The following is a 15,142-nucleotide window of genomic DNA, read 5'->3' as shown; positions in this document are numbered from 1 at the left end:
GCTGAGCAGTCAGGTTAAAACGGATAGAAGGAAGTACTTCTTCACCCAAAGGGTGATTAACATGTGGAATTCACTGCCACAGGAGGTGGTGGTGGCTACAAGCATAGCCAGCTTCCAGAGGGGATTAGATAAAAATATAGAGCAGAGGTCCATCAGTGGCTATTAGCCACAGTGTGTATATACATATATATATATTTGGCCACTGTGTGACACAGTGTTGGACTGGATGGGCCATTGGCCTGATCCAACATGGCTTCTCTTATGTTCTTAGTGCTATCGGTATCTGGCAGAAAAAGTTTTTCTGATTAGCCATGTTAGCCAATGGCTATCCCTGGAGACCAGTTCAAGGGACGGAGGCTGAGGGAGAAGCAATCTGGGAAGGCTGGATGAGGCAGGCAGGACACATCCCTGAGGTTTCCTGTGCTCTGGGAATGAATCAGGTCCAGAACTGGCTGTCCTATGTGAGAAACTGGTGGCTGACTCAGGCTCTGAAGACAGGGGCTGGAGAAGAAGGATCTCGGGGCCACAGTTAACAGGTGCTGGCTCTGTGTATCTGTGAGGGTGAGAATATCAAGCCGTCAATATCATACCCCACGTTCTCATGACACCCCAATTTTTCCCATCAGCTCTGGGTCCCCTACCTGTTATCATTGCTGTTATGCTCTCCTGGGCAGGCTTTGAGCCTGCCACTTCTACTTGCCGGCTGGGCTTCTCAGCTGCCTGCTGGTTCTGGGCACGTCCAAAGCCCTTTTCATACAAGACCCCCAAAGGGAGCTTGCTCAAGGAATCCTGCAAGGCAAAACACGTTTAAGAGCATCAGTCTAACAAGGATGAATCAAACCCATGCACAGTTATACCCATGCACAAGAATGTGCATGGAGCATTCTAGAACTTGAGCCTCCAACCGGATGTATGCACTTGTGCACACTCTATTTGGGTTACCAACCTCCAGGTGGGGCCTGGAGATATCTCAGAAGTACAGCCGATCTCTAGGTGACAGAGAGCAGTTCTTCAAGAGAAAATGGCTGCCTTGGAGGGTGGACTTTATACCCGTGAGACTCCTACCCTCAGCCCAACCTCCCCATGCGTCACCTCCAAATCTTCAGGAATTTTCCAACCCAGAGTTGGCAACCCTAGTTACTGTGGAGACTATGGAGTCCCAGAGGCTCATGTCACTCTGGGGGGAGTGTAAGAGGGGAGCGTAAGAGGGTGATTCTGCATAAAGCCCTACCTCACTCTTGGTTACCATATGCAAGTACTTCAGTGCTGTTTTCCTGCCAGTCTTCAGACCCTTCAGGCAGAGCCTACCCAGATAAACTTGTGCCTATTCCAAAGCAAAAAACAAACCAACCACCAGTCGCTAAAAAGGGGGTTTACTTTTGTTTAGTTTTTCATAACAGTATGCAAATCTTGGGCATCTTTTTGATTTCTTTGGGGTTTTTTTTTGTGTGCTGTATTTACAAATTGGTTTAAAGTTTACAAGCTGCTTTAGGTCCTTCATTGGGGAGAAAAGTGGGACTATATATATGGGGAGACTATATATGCTAAATAAATAAAATTAATCTTCCCCGGAGCATGGACTTTTGCAAAAATAGGCAAAGGGCTAAGATCCAGTGAAAATTAAGAACCATTCCATTATTTCAACAGAAGATATAAGTACATGTTTCTCCCTACTGAAATCAGTGGAACCTGGAAAAAGCGGAAGAACTGGTCCAAGGTAAGGAGTGACCATCTTTATTAACTGGGACAGTCCTAAAGAGAGTCCCCCCCAACAACCACAGAGAAAGTAAGCAGCCAAAACCTCTGAAACGCTCCCCCTTCCCCCTAAATTAAAGCCATCTCCTCCAAGGCAGAGGCGGTGCTTAACAACCTGCTTTGGAATATACTCTATCAATGCACATTTTACATTCCCTGGACGCATTATGTTTATGCAGTTTCTTACAGAAATTACAATGAGAAGCCCATTTTGTCCGATGAGTTGCTTGATCGGTAGAGGAGAGAGGATACTGGACTGTGTTTGCTTAGGGAAACAAACAGCCTAGGAAAAACAGAGGCATGGCAGGCTACTGACCTCACTCTGCTCCACAGCCTGTGCAAGAATGCCAGGGCTGGGCAAAGCCAGGTGGGCAACTCAACTGGGCATTTCACACAGAGAAGTCCACTGGAAGAAACTCTCCAGTTCACTCCCGAGGACTGGCAGCGTGCCCTTCTCTTTGAACACCCCAATATCCTAACGCCAAGTGTTTACCTGGGTCAGCCCCGCAGCGGCTGCCTGGTCCAGCAAATCCACCGCCTCCTGTACATGACTGTCTTCCTCCACTTTGGGCCAGCTCCGTAGAAGCCATTTAGCATAGCGATACTGGGCCATAGGGTGGCCCTGGTGAGCCGCCCGCTGGTAGTAGAGGGCAGCCTGGGAAGAGAGAACGGCATCAGTATGGGCGATGAGGGGGAAGCAGGGCCCAGAACCTCACCCCCTGCTGCAGAAGTTCATCCGCAGCTGCTCCTCCTTCCCTGCTCCAACCCCCAAAGGATTCAGAAGGGATCTGCCAGGCACATTGGCTCTAGTCCCATCTGAGAAAGAGCTATGAGGAGCCGCAAAAGACCTGCGATGATATTTTAAAGATGCCTCTCAGGCTACCCCCAAATCCCACCTCACAAGAGACAACTTCCCCTACTAACTGCACAGCATCTTTGCAGCGAAAGTGCCCAAGAAGTGGAAAGTTGGCCATGTTGCAGACACCAGCGGGAGGCAAATGAAGCCGCCTCCTTTCTTGTGCAAAGCCAGCGCCCTCTGTGCAATGGGCCCTCTAAGCTGCGGAGTCTTGTGAGCGACAATTCTACTTTGTGAGCTACTGCCCATTAAAGTGGTGAGCGAGCAATTTGGCTACTGCATAAATTAGCTCGCTCTGGGGCCCTCCTTCCTGAGCATAGACAAAAAGGTGTGAGCCAGATACGAAAAGCTTAGAGGCAACACTGCCTCTGTGGTTCTTGAGCATTTGGAATGGGTGCATCCCAGTGGCGAGGACTTGCTTCTCTTTCTTCGTCCCACTGTGAAGTGTTTGACTTCAGGAAAGCTCCTCTGCAGAAGAACACAAGTGGGGAAGCCTCAGCCATCATGGAGGGAGGGAGGGAGAGAGAGACACTGGGACCCTGGCCAAAGTTACCAGACCCTACATTTCTGTTTTGTGCCCTCCTGTATCCCTGCCACGAAACGTCAGGTGTGTTTCAGGGGAATGGAGGTCAGGGAGTTCCACATTCCAGCACACTTCTCTGGCTGCCTAATGCTCTTCTTCCCAAGAGAAAACACACAAAAGGCCTAGGAATCGGGCCAGAGAACCTTTGCCATGTCCTTTTCGGTGCCTCTTCCGTGTTCATAGCACAACCCCACATTGAGCTGGGCTTTGCTGTAGTTCTGATCCGCCGCCAGCTTGAAAAGGTGAAAGGCTGCTGCGTACTGCTTCTTCTGCAGATGCTCAAGCCCTGGGGAAGCGACACACCACAGAAAAGATTCAGCCAACGATGACACAGACCTTTGCATTCACACCCTGCATCCAACACTGAGGTGTGGGTGGGAGGGTGGTGATTTCATATGAAATGTGAAGCCCAGTTTCCGGAGCTATGCACTTGCTGATTTGTTCCAAATTCCAACCAAGTGTATAAAATCAACACCAGGTTATACAGAGACTGAAACCCTTAAAATGGTAGAGGTTTGGACATGCTTTTGACTCTGAAACTCGGAGTGGAGGGCGGGATATAAATCTAATATCATCATCATCATCATCATCATCATCATCATCATCATCATCATCATCATCATCATCATCACAGAAAACAGCTGCGGGACTTGCTAAACAGGTACATTGTCCCAAACCCTCCTTTAGTGTGTGTGGGGGGGCAACTGCTTGAGTGTTGGGGAGATTTAACTGGGGAGAATGTAATGGGAGGGGAAATAACTTCATCGACACCTATATCATACGCTCAGCACACCCTTTAGTTTCCATGATCTCAATGTCTGCCTTGGGAAAGTGGTCTCTTTAATTCTACTTGAATGGCCAGTGTCTCAAGAATCTAATAAACAGGCATGCATGGAATCCATTTGCTTCAAGCAGCAAGCAGTGGACATTGCTTCAGAATGAGTCAGACCATTCATCTCTCAGATTGTCTACTTTTGCAGGTGGTGGCTTATCAAGATCTCTAGCAGTGGTCAGAGATGCTGGGCAATGAACGTGGAAGCATGCAAAACCTGTGCACTAAGCAGTAGCCACAAATCAGAGAGCCACATCACCCTTGTGAATCAATTAGGAGTGGCCATATGTAAAGCTCAGCTCAGTCAGGAACTCGTCTCCACTCACCATCATGACTGCCAAGATTAGGGGGGATCTAGATGTCAAACGGACACGTGGCCCTCCTCTGCAGATACTTAAATCTGCCGATTTGGGGCCACACATACACTGAATAGATTTTTCTGGCATCCCAGGTTTGCAGAAAAATCTGAAATGTTAAATTCCCCCCAAGATTAAAGTGTTTGCACCTGTGCAGACCACACACCAGCGGCTGAGTTGGTGGTGGCTGCTGGGAGAGGTTCTGGGTCCGGAGGCGGTGGCTGCCGGGAGCCAATCAAGGCCCTGCCACAGGGGATGCCAGAAGCTGCCTCAGCCGTGGCAACCGGGGGAACGGGATTCTCCTTCCCACGAGCCTTGTGGCCGCCCCCCGCCAAAATCGAACCACGGCAGTAAATAAGGCAGCAGAGGATGTTCCAAATAAGCATCCCACTTGGCTTACACACATTCCTTTCCTGGATTTAAGATCTGGCCACCAAAGAGGTAGGAGCAAGCCCAACAGAAACCCACGATGATGTTACTGGGGTGGCCAAGGAGAGGTATGACCATATGGAAAAGGAGCATGGTGCCAATCCATGCTGCAGTCCAGGCGGAGGCAGGTCTGCATTTTTGCTGAAAGTCACATGGTGGCAGGAGGAGATGGAAGCGAATGGCACAAGGCTAAGGAAGAAGCACTTGCAGGACCTGTGCTGGAGAGAACGGCTCCTCCTCCCTTGGGCAGGACTGGCACACTGCCAATCACGGCCTCAGTTTTAGGGACGCTTGAGGCTTGCCCAACCTACTGATCTCTCGACAAGGCTCTTGAGACTGTACGCACAGCCAAGTCTCTAACCGCTGCAGCAGGGTGACTACACCTGATGAACCATTTATTACCAAGGATGTTGAATGCCATGGAAACACTAGCTTGGAATGTCTGCTGCAGTTGAGAGGCAGCTTCATCAAAGGACTTCTGGTGCTCTAGGCTGCCCTGCACAGGAGACAAGAATGAGCAGAAATCAACAGTGCGTACTGGTTAATGAACTTCCCTGCGCATTATCTTTATTCATACAATAAAGGCTGTCTAAGGAATCTGTTAGCCCCATCTCGTCCCGGTTTTTCCTGGCCAATCTTGCTTGGGAGCAGCTGCTGCTTTAGAATTGCTGAACGTGACAGAGGTCTTTCCGTTAGGACTGACGGAACGGCGCAGTGAGAGAGACCAGCCTTCAGGCCCCAAAGAGGATAGCGGAATCCATGCTAGCTCCAAACTGATGATCTGGCGACTGAGGCTAGACACTATCCAGACAAACACTGCTCTTAAATTCTTTCATATTTGCTAACGACGACGACGTATGGTTTCCTGTAAGATAAGATCACAATACTTCCTGTCCCCTTTTCTCAAACAAGACCAGAAGCTGCACAGCTGGTGTTGACCTGTTAACACTGCTCTACACGTGGTCAAACAGAGGCCCTTGTTTGCTAGGCAGTCACATCCTTTGTCTTGGAAGAGAGATGCCCCAAGTGAAGAGAAAGGAAGGGCCTCCTGGTTCTGGGATTCAGAGGCTTAGTGCCTCCATACAAGATTTTGCATGGGATAGAGAAGGTAGAGAAAGAAGTACTTTTCTCCCTTTCTCACAATACAAGAACTCGTGGGCATTCAACGAAATTGCTGAGCAGTCGCGTTAGAACGGATAAAAGGAAGTACTTCTTCACCCAAAGGGTGATTAACATGTGGAATTCACTGCCACAGAAGGTGGTGGCTATAAGCACAGACAGCTTCAAGAGGGGAATGGATAAGCATATGGAGCAGAGGTTCGTCAGTGGCTATTAGCCACAGCTTATTGTTGGAACTCTCTGTCTGGGGCAGTGATACTCGGTATTCTTGTGCTTGGGGGCACAGTGGAAGGGCTTCTAGCCCCACTGGTGGACCTCTTGATGGCACTTGATTTTTTTGGCCACTGTGTGACATACAGTGTTGGACTGGATGGGCCACTGGCCTGATCCAACATGGCTTCTCTTATGTTCTCATGCCTCTGAATATGGAGGTTCTCTTAAGTCACCATGGCTAGTAGCCACTGATAAGAGTTCTCCTCCACTAATCTATCTAATTCCCCTTTAAAGCTATCTAGGCCTGTAGCTATCGCTTCATCCCCTGACAGCAAATTCCACATTTTAATCTCCCTCGGTGTCCATCCTGAATCTACTGCCCGTCAGTTTCATTGGATGCCCTCAAGTTCTAGCGTTTTGGGAGAGGGAGAAAAATTTCTCTGCCAACTCTCTCTACCTCATGCAATTTTCTAAACCTCTAGCGCGTCACCTCCCTGCACTTCGTCGTCTCTTTTCTAAACTGAAAAGTCCTAGTCTCTTCAGCCTTTCCTTGTATGGAAGGCCTTAATCCTCTTGGCTGCCGTCCTTCTACATTTTCCCCAGTTCTGCAACGTTCTTTTTGAGATATGGTGACCAGAACTGTCTGCAGCATGCCAGACGAGGCTGCACATCAAGTCCAGCTCCACGGTCACCAACCTTTCAGCAAACAAAATAGCCAGAGCCTGCAGACAGTGTGATGACTGCAGGGTATTTGTGTGTGTGTGTGGTTGTGAGTGTGAAGGAAGGAGCTATGAATCCCACAACTATTGCTACTCAGCTAAGGAAGGGAGTTGACAGTTTCTCTGCAACTGCTCCACATGCCTATTTGGGACAATTTATGAATGGACGGATAACTTTGGGCACGCCCTGCTTGTGCTGAACTCTGCTGGTGCAGCAATTTCCCAAAGCCTTGAGAATCACATCCAAAGCTGGGGCAGGGGCGGACGGAGTCGCTTCCTGAACGGCAGCCTCATTACTGTGTTTTTGAAAGCTGCCGGCGAGAGCACTGCTGTAGCTCCCACTCTGCTGCTGAGAGGAGTCAGCTGCTGTCACACAAGGCTCTCAGCTGAACGGCACCAGCAGCTGTCTTGGCAGGGCTGCCCGCCAGAGCAGAGACCTGGTCGACAAGAATTATGCCACCAAACCATCCAGCGTGCCAGCTCCCAAAGGGTGGGCCCCAACTTGAAACAGGCAGCAGTAATCTAGACCACAACAGACTGCCAAAGTCAAAATAGTCAAGGTGGCTGGCCTCTGTCCCTAGAACTGGGGATATCGATTCATCTCATAGCTGAAGGGAGGAATCCCCTGACTCAAAAATCACCTCTAGGCACTGCAGCCACAATTGCAAGGGTTACTTAAGAAAGCCTACCTCTTCTTAGGATAGGAAATCCACACGTAGCCTCATGAACTGCTTGTAAACTCCCAAGCAATCTGCAGCTTAACTCAGCGGGTTGCTGCTGCAGAGGAGCTCTAGCTTGTCTGTGAAAGTTATTTCCTGGTTCTTCAAGTGAGCTCTCTTTTAACACTCCTGCACTCACTCGCCTTCTAGGTCCTGGCACCAAACAATGAAATTCCTTCCCAGGGAGATTTGTTTCCCCCCTCCTATCACCGACTTCCTCCAGAAGGTGAAGACTTCGTTTTGTTCGGTGCTTCCTCAGTGGCCCTCCTTCCTGTTTGTGCGCACGTATCTACATGCTTCGGTTTTACTTGAATTGTTTTACACTGTGTGTGCATATCTGTACTTTAAAAGGCTTGAACTGGCTGGAAAGGTGGCATAAAACGTTTTAAATTAAATTAAAAGCTCTCACCCGTTGAGTGCCAGCAACTGGCATTCAGAAGTCTACTGCCTTTGAATTTGGAGGTCTCGTTTCACCATAGTAGCTAACAGCCTCCAGGAATGCATCTAGCTTCTTTTCAAATCTCTCTTAGCCAGGGCCCTCACTGGAGCAGAGAGTATAACAAGGCAGCGCTTCCCTTTTCCTGTCCTGATTCTACTCCCTATCAACTTGTAGCAGATCTCCTGCCTTGGGCAAAAAAGTCCTGGGATCAGAGTCAGGGGAAATCCCCTCCTCCCCAGGACCTGGGCGGGTTCACAAGCTGCAAAGCAGGGATAGAGATGGCCTCCCATGCCTCTTCAAGGGCCGAGAAATCCCAGACTTGCCAGAGATCTCTATCTCTCCAGAGCACACAGAGGAGAGTGACTCCTTCTGGCTACAGCGGCTCTTTCCCTGCCTCCCCAGGGCCCCACCCCCCACTCAGGGCAGAGCTCTGCAGAGCAACTGCCTCTCTACCCCACCACCCAGAGCTTCAGAAGGCAGGAAAGCACCAGTTGCAGCAGGCAGAACTTGCATTTTGGGCAGAGTGCACACTGGAGAAGGAGGGCAGAGGAGGCAAACTCTGCTCCTAGACTCCCACCCAGATCTTTGCTCTGGCACTTAGAAGAAGATATTGGATTTATATCCTACCCTCCACTCCGAAGAGTCTCAGAGCGGCTCACAATCTCCTTTACCTTTCTCCCCCACAACAGGCACCCTGTGAGGTGGGTGGGGCTGGAGAGGGCTCTCACAGCAGCTGCCCTTTCAAGGACAACCTCTGCCAGAGCTATGGCTGACCCAAGGCCATTCCAGCAGCTGCAAGTGGAGGAGTGGGGAATCAAATCCGGTTCTCCCAGATAAGAGTCCGCACACTTAACCACTACACCAAGCTGGCTCTCAACTTACAGGGAAGTTGCATGGTGGGGGGGGGGCGGGGGGAGGAAAGGGGCACAGGAGTAGATGACACATGGCTCCGCACTCCCCCTTTCTGGCTCACCCCCAGTCTGAGCATCATCTCCGTGGTCCTCCCAAACCATTTTGCCCTCAGCAAGCTAGAAACGGTAGCCTTGAGACTCAGCAATATATGAATATGAACAAATATGGATGCAGAGTTGGCAAAGTTGATTTAATTAAATTAGCGCAGTGGCCCCCCTCCCCCCCCTGGGAAAAAAATCCTGCATACGGGGCTGACGTGGAAGCAGGCCACAGCAAACCCCCTCTGAAAGTCTCTTGCCTCGAAAACCTACAGGGTTGTCAAAAGTCAGCTGTGACTTGATGCAAAAAAAAAAGTTATTTCCTACTCATAATCATACTTTTTAAAAAACCAAAAGCCAACAAATGTTGTATCCAGAGGGAGGGCCTGGCCCCCTTTGATAATTTCAGCTGCCCTTTAAGGGGAAAAGAGTGCTAGGTCCTTTGCTCTCTAACGCCTAAATCTATCTCTTAGCACTAAACACGAAATCCAACACTTTTAAAGAAAAAAAAAGTCATTTTGTGCCAGTTTGGTGTAGTGGTTAAGTGTGCGGACTCTTATCTGGGAGAACCGGGTTTGATTCCCCACTCCTCCACTTGCACCTGCTGGCATGGCCTTGGGTCAGCTGTAGCTCTGGCAGAGGTTGTCCTTGAAAGGGCAGCTGCTGTGAGAGCCCTCTCCAGCCCCACCCACCTCACAGGGTGTCTGTTGTGGGGGAGGAAGGTAAAGGAGATTGTGAGCCGCTCTGAGACTCTTTGGAGTGGAGGGCGGGATATAAATCCAATATCTTCATCTACCTCACAAGGTGTCTGTTGTGGGGGAGGAAGGGAAAGGAGATTGTGAGCCGCTCTGAGACTCTTCGGAGTGGAGGGTGGGATATAAATCCAATATCATCTTCTTCTTCTATACCACCTTGTTGTCATGTCGTCTTGTTGAATCATCTCGCTGCACTTTGATGAACGCTGTAATTGGTTTTATGATGATTTTATTTCTATTTGCTGCACTCCGCTCTGAGCCCCCAATGGGGGAATGGGGGGGGAATATAAATAAACAAATAATAATAATAATAATGTTCTAACACCAGCTATCTAATGTACTTTATTTCTCCGTGATTTGTTCACAGCCCTCTGGATTCATTCATTACAGTACTGGAATTATGTGGTGCCACCAAGTGACGGATTTGTGTATTGCAGCCTATTTTTCAGCGGTCCAGATTTAAGAGTTGCATCATCAGCCTGCGTATTTTGTCCAGAGAAGCAGCAAATCTGGCCACGTGAACCATGTGCCTGCAACCTCAAGGCCAAATGTATTAGCGACTGTGCAAACCCAGAGGCTGGACAAAGTGTAACGATCAGAAGCAGCGTTCCCTCTGATCCCCACCCCCCTGCCCCGAGAGGAGCAGTTCATATTCTGAGCAGAATAGAACTGCTGTAATCTTCAAATGGGCCCAGCAAGACCCTGCTGAGTGGGGCTCCCTGGGTTAAGTGAACAGCTGCTCACATGCACAGAGGGAACACTGATTAGAAGATCGTTTTTCAGGCTTAAGCCTCACTTGCTTTGATCCAACTCCACTCTTCTATCATGTCCTCAGGTACTCTATTCATGCTCACATGGACTCAGTTGACCCTGCCATTACCCAGAGTCTTAGCGCCCCCCCCCCCTCTGGCCAGCATTCCTTCCTGCCAACAGGCATCTTCTCCTACCCTTAGAACCTACACAAGATACCTCTACAGTGCTTTCTTTTCATCAGCCATTCCTTCGCTCAGTTATACATCTCCTCTGACCTCCTTTTCCTTTCAAGTTGCCCATCAATCCTTCCCTCTAGATTCTGTTGCTCCCTCTGCAGGGCTGCTGCTGAGACTTGGGGCCCCTCCTGAACAGATTCCCAGAGAAACGTTAGACCCATGTTTATAGGCCGCGTAAAGTTGTAATCCCTGCTGAAACGGAATACTATCCTTTGTTTCGAACATGCTGAAAATGTTCTATTGCTGAAAGCCTCATCCCGAGCAGAAGAAAAGATGCAGACTTTTTGTGCTCGCACTCCAGATAATCCTATCTTTTCCAGAGGCTTCCCCATAAAATTGCTTCTTTTACGAAAGTCTATGTAATGTTAGCAATTCACTACCAGAACCTAACTTTTGGGTGAAATTTTAGAGGCTGCTGTGTGCGTGGGCCAGTCAGATCTTGGGTACAAGAACATGAAGAAGATGATGATACTGGATTTATATCCCGCCCTATACTCTGAATCTCAGAGTCGTCACAATTTCCTTTACCTCCCCTCCCCACAACAGACACCTGTGAGGTAGGTGGGGCTGAGAGAGCTCTTACAGCAGATGCCCTTTCAAGGACGACTCCTACGAGAGCTATGGCTGACCCAAGGCCATTCCAGCAGCTGTAAGTGGAGGAGTGGGGAATCAAACCCGGTTCTCCTAGATAATGCCTCTTTGGGGACTCCAGGTCATTAGATCAGGGATCCCCAACATGCTGTCTGTGGGTGCCAAGGCACTTCTGAACACTTTTCCGTGTGCCTGTCAAGGCTTTTTAGAAAGTGGATAGTGCCAGGTGGGGCTTCTCATTGGTCACTGGAAATTTGATTGACCCTGCTGATTTTTAAAAACTTTGCTTTGGTAGCCGCCGCCACCACAGCATATGGATTTTCACCGTGTTCCTGAAGGCAAGCTGCAGCAGAGAAGGCTCTGCCTTCTGTGGCGGCTATTTTGCAGGCTGTGCCCACCCACCAAACTTTGTGCCAGAATTCCAAAGGTGCCTGTGGCCTGGAAAAGGCTGGGGACCCCTGCATTAGATCTTCCTAGATCCTTGGCCGGTCATGCCCAAGATGGTGTTCTCTCATAGCGCTCTTTCTTGCTCAGTTCAGGCACATGCATTCATTTCCAACTCTCACAGCACAGGAGATTTCTAGACACTGTGGCTACCCCTAACTTCTGCAGAGTTGCTACATGAATACTACAGAGAGGCCACACTGGATTAATTTGTCAAGCAGCCTCAGAGGGGTGTACTTTTCCAAATTCCTCTCTCTTATTGAAAGTAATAATACTCCTTATCCAATGCCCCAGAGACTCTTGCTGGAGCAAAAGACCCCTCAGAAGGCAAGAGATAGTACCTGTGAATCCAGTGAGACCGAGGCTGGTTCGGGGCTTGGGCTGGGCAGGGAGTCCCCTGCAAGACAAAGGAAGGCCATAAGGGACAGGATCTCAACACAGAGGACTGCTTTGCCCCCGCCCCCCCCCACACAACTCCTCTTCCATTGCAGCAGAAGCCTAAAAGTTCTGCTATTTCCGCAGACCAGGATGTCCACCATTCCCACCCACCCCCCGTTTCAACTGTCGCCATTTTGGTTAGCGATGGTTCATTGACCTGTACATTGCAAATCCACTTTCTGCAAAAAAGAAAAAATCTCCCATGCCCCTGTCGCTATTGCCATTGGAGCGTAGGCCTTCTCTTCACTTTCAACCAGGCTCACTTTTGAACTGAAAGAGGCTGATGTTTCACTTAAAACATGCTTTCTCCCTTTCTTGGCAACCTCCTCCGGAAACTGGTCCCTTTTGTCGGAGAAGGCACCCAAGTGGAATGAAACAGGACTGGTGAAGCAGCAAGCGTGCCAAATAATGTCATTTATTCCAATGTGACCAGAGACTTTCTCAGACGCGCTCCGTAGAGCAAGCCAAGCCGAATTCACAATGGATTCCTCCCCCGGAAAGACAGAACTGTGGGACTTAACTCTTCCTGCCCCCGATGCTTCTTGTGTTGAACGCTTGGTTCCCATGCATTAATACTGATACCTGTTTCTGAAGGCACGAGGTGTTCTTCAGACCGTGAGGCTTTGCTAGGAGACTGATTCTTCGGGGCATGTTCAGTGTCTGCTCCCAGAAAGAAGTGTGGCTTCCTCCCTCCGCTAAAAGGTGCAGATGCAGTCGCAGGAGGGACTGAAAGGGGGAAAAAACCACATTAACAGCCCACAGGAGATATATCAAAGGACAAATGATCACGCTGAAAGCTAAAATGACTAAACTGCGGCCATTGTATTTTAGTCACATTATGAGAAGACAAGAGTCTCTGGAAAAGGCAATCACGCCTGCGAAAAATAAAATCAGCAGGAAAAGAGAAAGCCCCGACATGAGATGCATCAGCTCCATTCACGGCCTTCAGTTTGTAAGGTTAATGATAGGACGTTCTGGAAGACATGAATTCATAGGGTTGCCATAAGTCAGAAGCAACTTGGTGGCATTTAACACACGCATAATTGCATTGGGGAATTCCTTGCCAGCGGATGCAGCGATGGCTCTCAAAAGGTGGGGCTAGACAAATTCCTAGAGGAGAAATCCATCTATGGCTACTGGTCATGGTGAGTAAAGGGGACCTCCATACACGGAGGCAGCAAATTTCTGAATCCCAGTGCTGGGATGCAGTGGCAAGGAAGGGCTTTGTCTTCTTTTGTTCAGCCCTCCAGGGCAACTGGCTGGCTGCTGCATGATATAGGATTCTAAAGCCCATGGACCGCTGGTTCTTTAGCTCCTGCTGTCTGGGCCTACCATCTTACAGTGCTATCTTCAAACGTATTCCTCTGTCCCACATCGAGAGGAGGAGGAGCTGGGAATCTTGACTTCTCTGCTACAGTCCTCAGGGCTGCAGCCAGGATTTTAAGTTTGGAGGGGCACAGGAACATGATTTCTGTTTGGAGGGGCCGGCAAAACGACCCCCTCTCCACAGCTCTGCAATGTCCCACGCCTGACCATTGGGAGTCCTCTGGTCAGGTCTGCGGGGGCGGAAGAGTCGCAGGAAGAGGGGCATGCAAGCCAGCCAGTGCAAGCCAGCCTCCTCAGGAGACTGACCCCACCCCCTCCCTGCAAGGCAGGTCTCTAAGCATGGCCACACTGGGATCTTCTTAGCACCACTCCTGTTCTCCACCTCCCTTACGTGGTCACCGGGGCAGGTTGCTCCAATCCTCACCTTCACCCAGCAAGCCTTCCCTCCCCAGCGAAAGCTCCCCCTGAAGGCAGCTCCCACCAGCTTCTCTGCCCTGCAGTTTGCAAGGAGGGCAAGCCTGACCTGGGATGGAGGCTCTGCTGCTCAGCCATGGTCCCTTCTCCCCCTTGCCCTGGCATTCCTTTTGGAGCAGGACTGAAGGCAGTCGGCAGTGTACTTATTCACAGTGACGGCAGCCAGTGGTGGTGAGTGATGGGGGACTTGAAGGAGGGGCTACAAAGACGGGACAGGGTTTTGATTGGAGGGGCCTGGACCCCCCAGGCCCTCCTGTAGCTATGGGCCTGACAGTCCTGCTCCTAGGATAGAGCTATAAGCAGCATAGTGCTATCTTCTAATAGTCTTTCTAATGCAGGGAGCTTTAGCCCCACGTGTGGCTGACATACTTACCCGAGTGCTGGTGCAGGGGCAACACTGCAAGGCGACTCTCCAGCTGGCAAAATTTGGCACGTCTCCCACATGGGTGCAAAGAATGTAGCCATTGGAGCTGCTTGGCCAGTTCCAGAGTAAGGACAGCCAAGATGCCCTGGCAAAGGAGAGAAACAATTGGGAGATTGTAAGAGCAATCTTGGGGGGGAGCCTTTAAAACATCTGCACTACTTCAACAGATAATCAATATCCCCTCTCTTCTGTGAAATATCTTCTACCATAAAGCTGTTTCATGTCAGCTTACCCAGGTGAAAGCATCCAAAGAGGTGCAGCGATGCAAAAGGTTCCCACATCCATGTTCACGCTGCTGATGTTGGCCCCTGCTGTGCCAATGACAGGAAGGAGGAGGAACAAAAAAAACAAAGAAATCACATGAAAAGGGAGATGATAAACTTCCATCCAGCCTCTACTTGAACTTGGGGAACCAGCCACGTTCAGGCTGGCTTGAAAACTGCTGCCCAGACAGCAATTCGTGACGAGACAGTTCTCCGAGGGGCTCGCATATCGCATCCATATTCATCAGTGTTTCCAACATATCTAAACAAGACTATAGGTGTGATGAATGCTTACCAAGCTCTCCCACCATAATTCCCCAAACAGAATTTTTCTGCTTTGATTTTGTGCAGCTCCCTTTTCAGATCCCTGTCCCCAGGAAAAGTCTATATTCCAACTGTCTTGATTTTAAAGAAACAGCTTTAACCCCCCACCCCACCCCGCCAATGCACTATATACTTACGGAAAGT

At 49.7% G+C, this 15,142-nt stretch overlaps 1 protein-coding gene across 1 annotated transcript; it reads right to left on the bottom strand.

Moving 5' to 3' along the window:
• Positions 1–282: 282 nt before the first annotated feature.
• Positions 283–14,913, bottom strand: DELE1 (DAP3 binding cell death enhancer 1). Its single transcript, XM_060253808.1, has 11 exons — positions 14,810–14,913; positions 14,644–14,722; positions 14,361–14,496; positions 12,770–12,913; positions 12,091–12,146; positions 5,214–5,307; positions 3,338–3,480; positions 2,249–2,410; positions 1,232–1,324; positions 642–789; positions 283–553 (listed from the first exon to the last, which is right to left on the bottom strand). Exons 1-11 carry the CDS (start codon positions 14,911–14,913, stop codon positions 315–317), a joined length of 1,398 nt encoding a protein of 465 aa, XP_060109791.1. The 3' UTR covers positions 283–314.
• Between the last annotated feature and the right edge of the window lie 229 nt (positions 14,914–15,142).

Source organism: Heteronotia binoei, chromosome 14, assembly GCF_032191835.1.
Source record: "Heteronotia binoei isolate CCM8104 ecotype False Entrance Well chromosome 14, APGP_CSIRO_Hbin_v1, whole genome shotgun sequence".
Classification (NCBI taxonomy): domain Eukaryota; kingdom Metazoa; phylum Chordata; class Lepidosauria; order Squamata; family Gekkonidae; genus Heteronotia; species Heteronotia binoei.
This window is presented reverse-complemented; position numbering and strand designations above follow the sequence as displayed.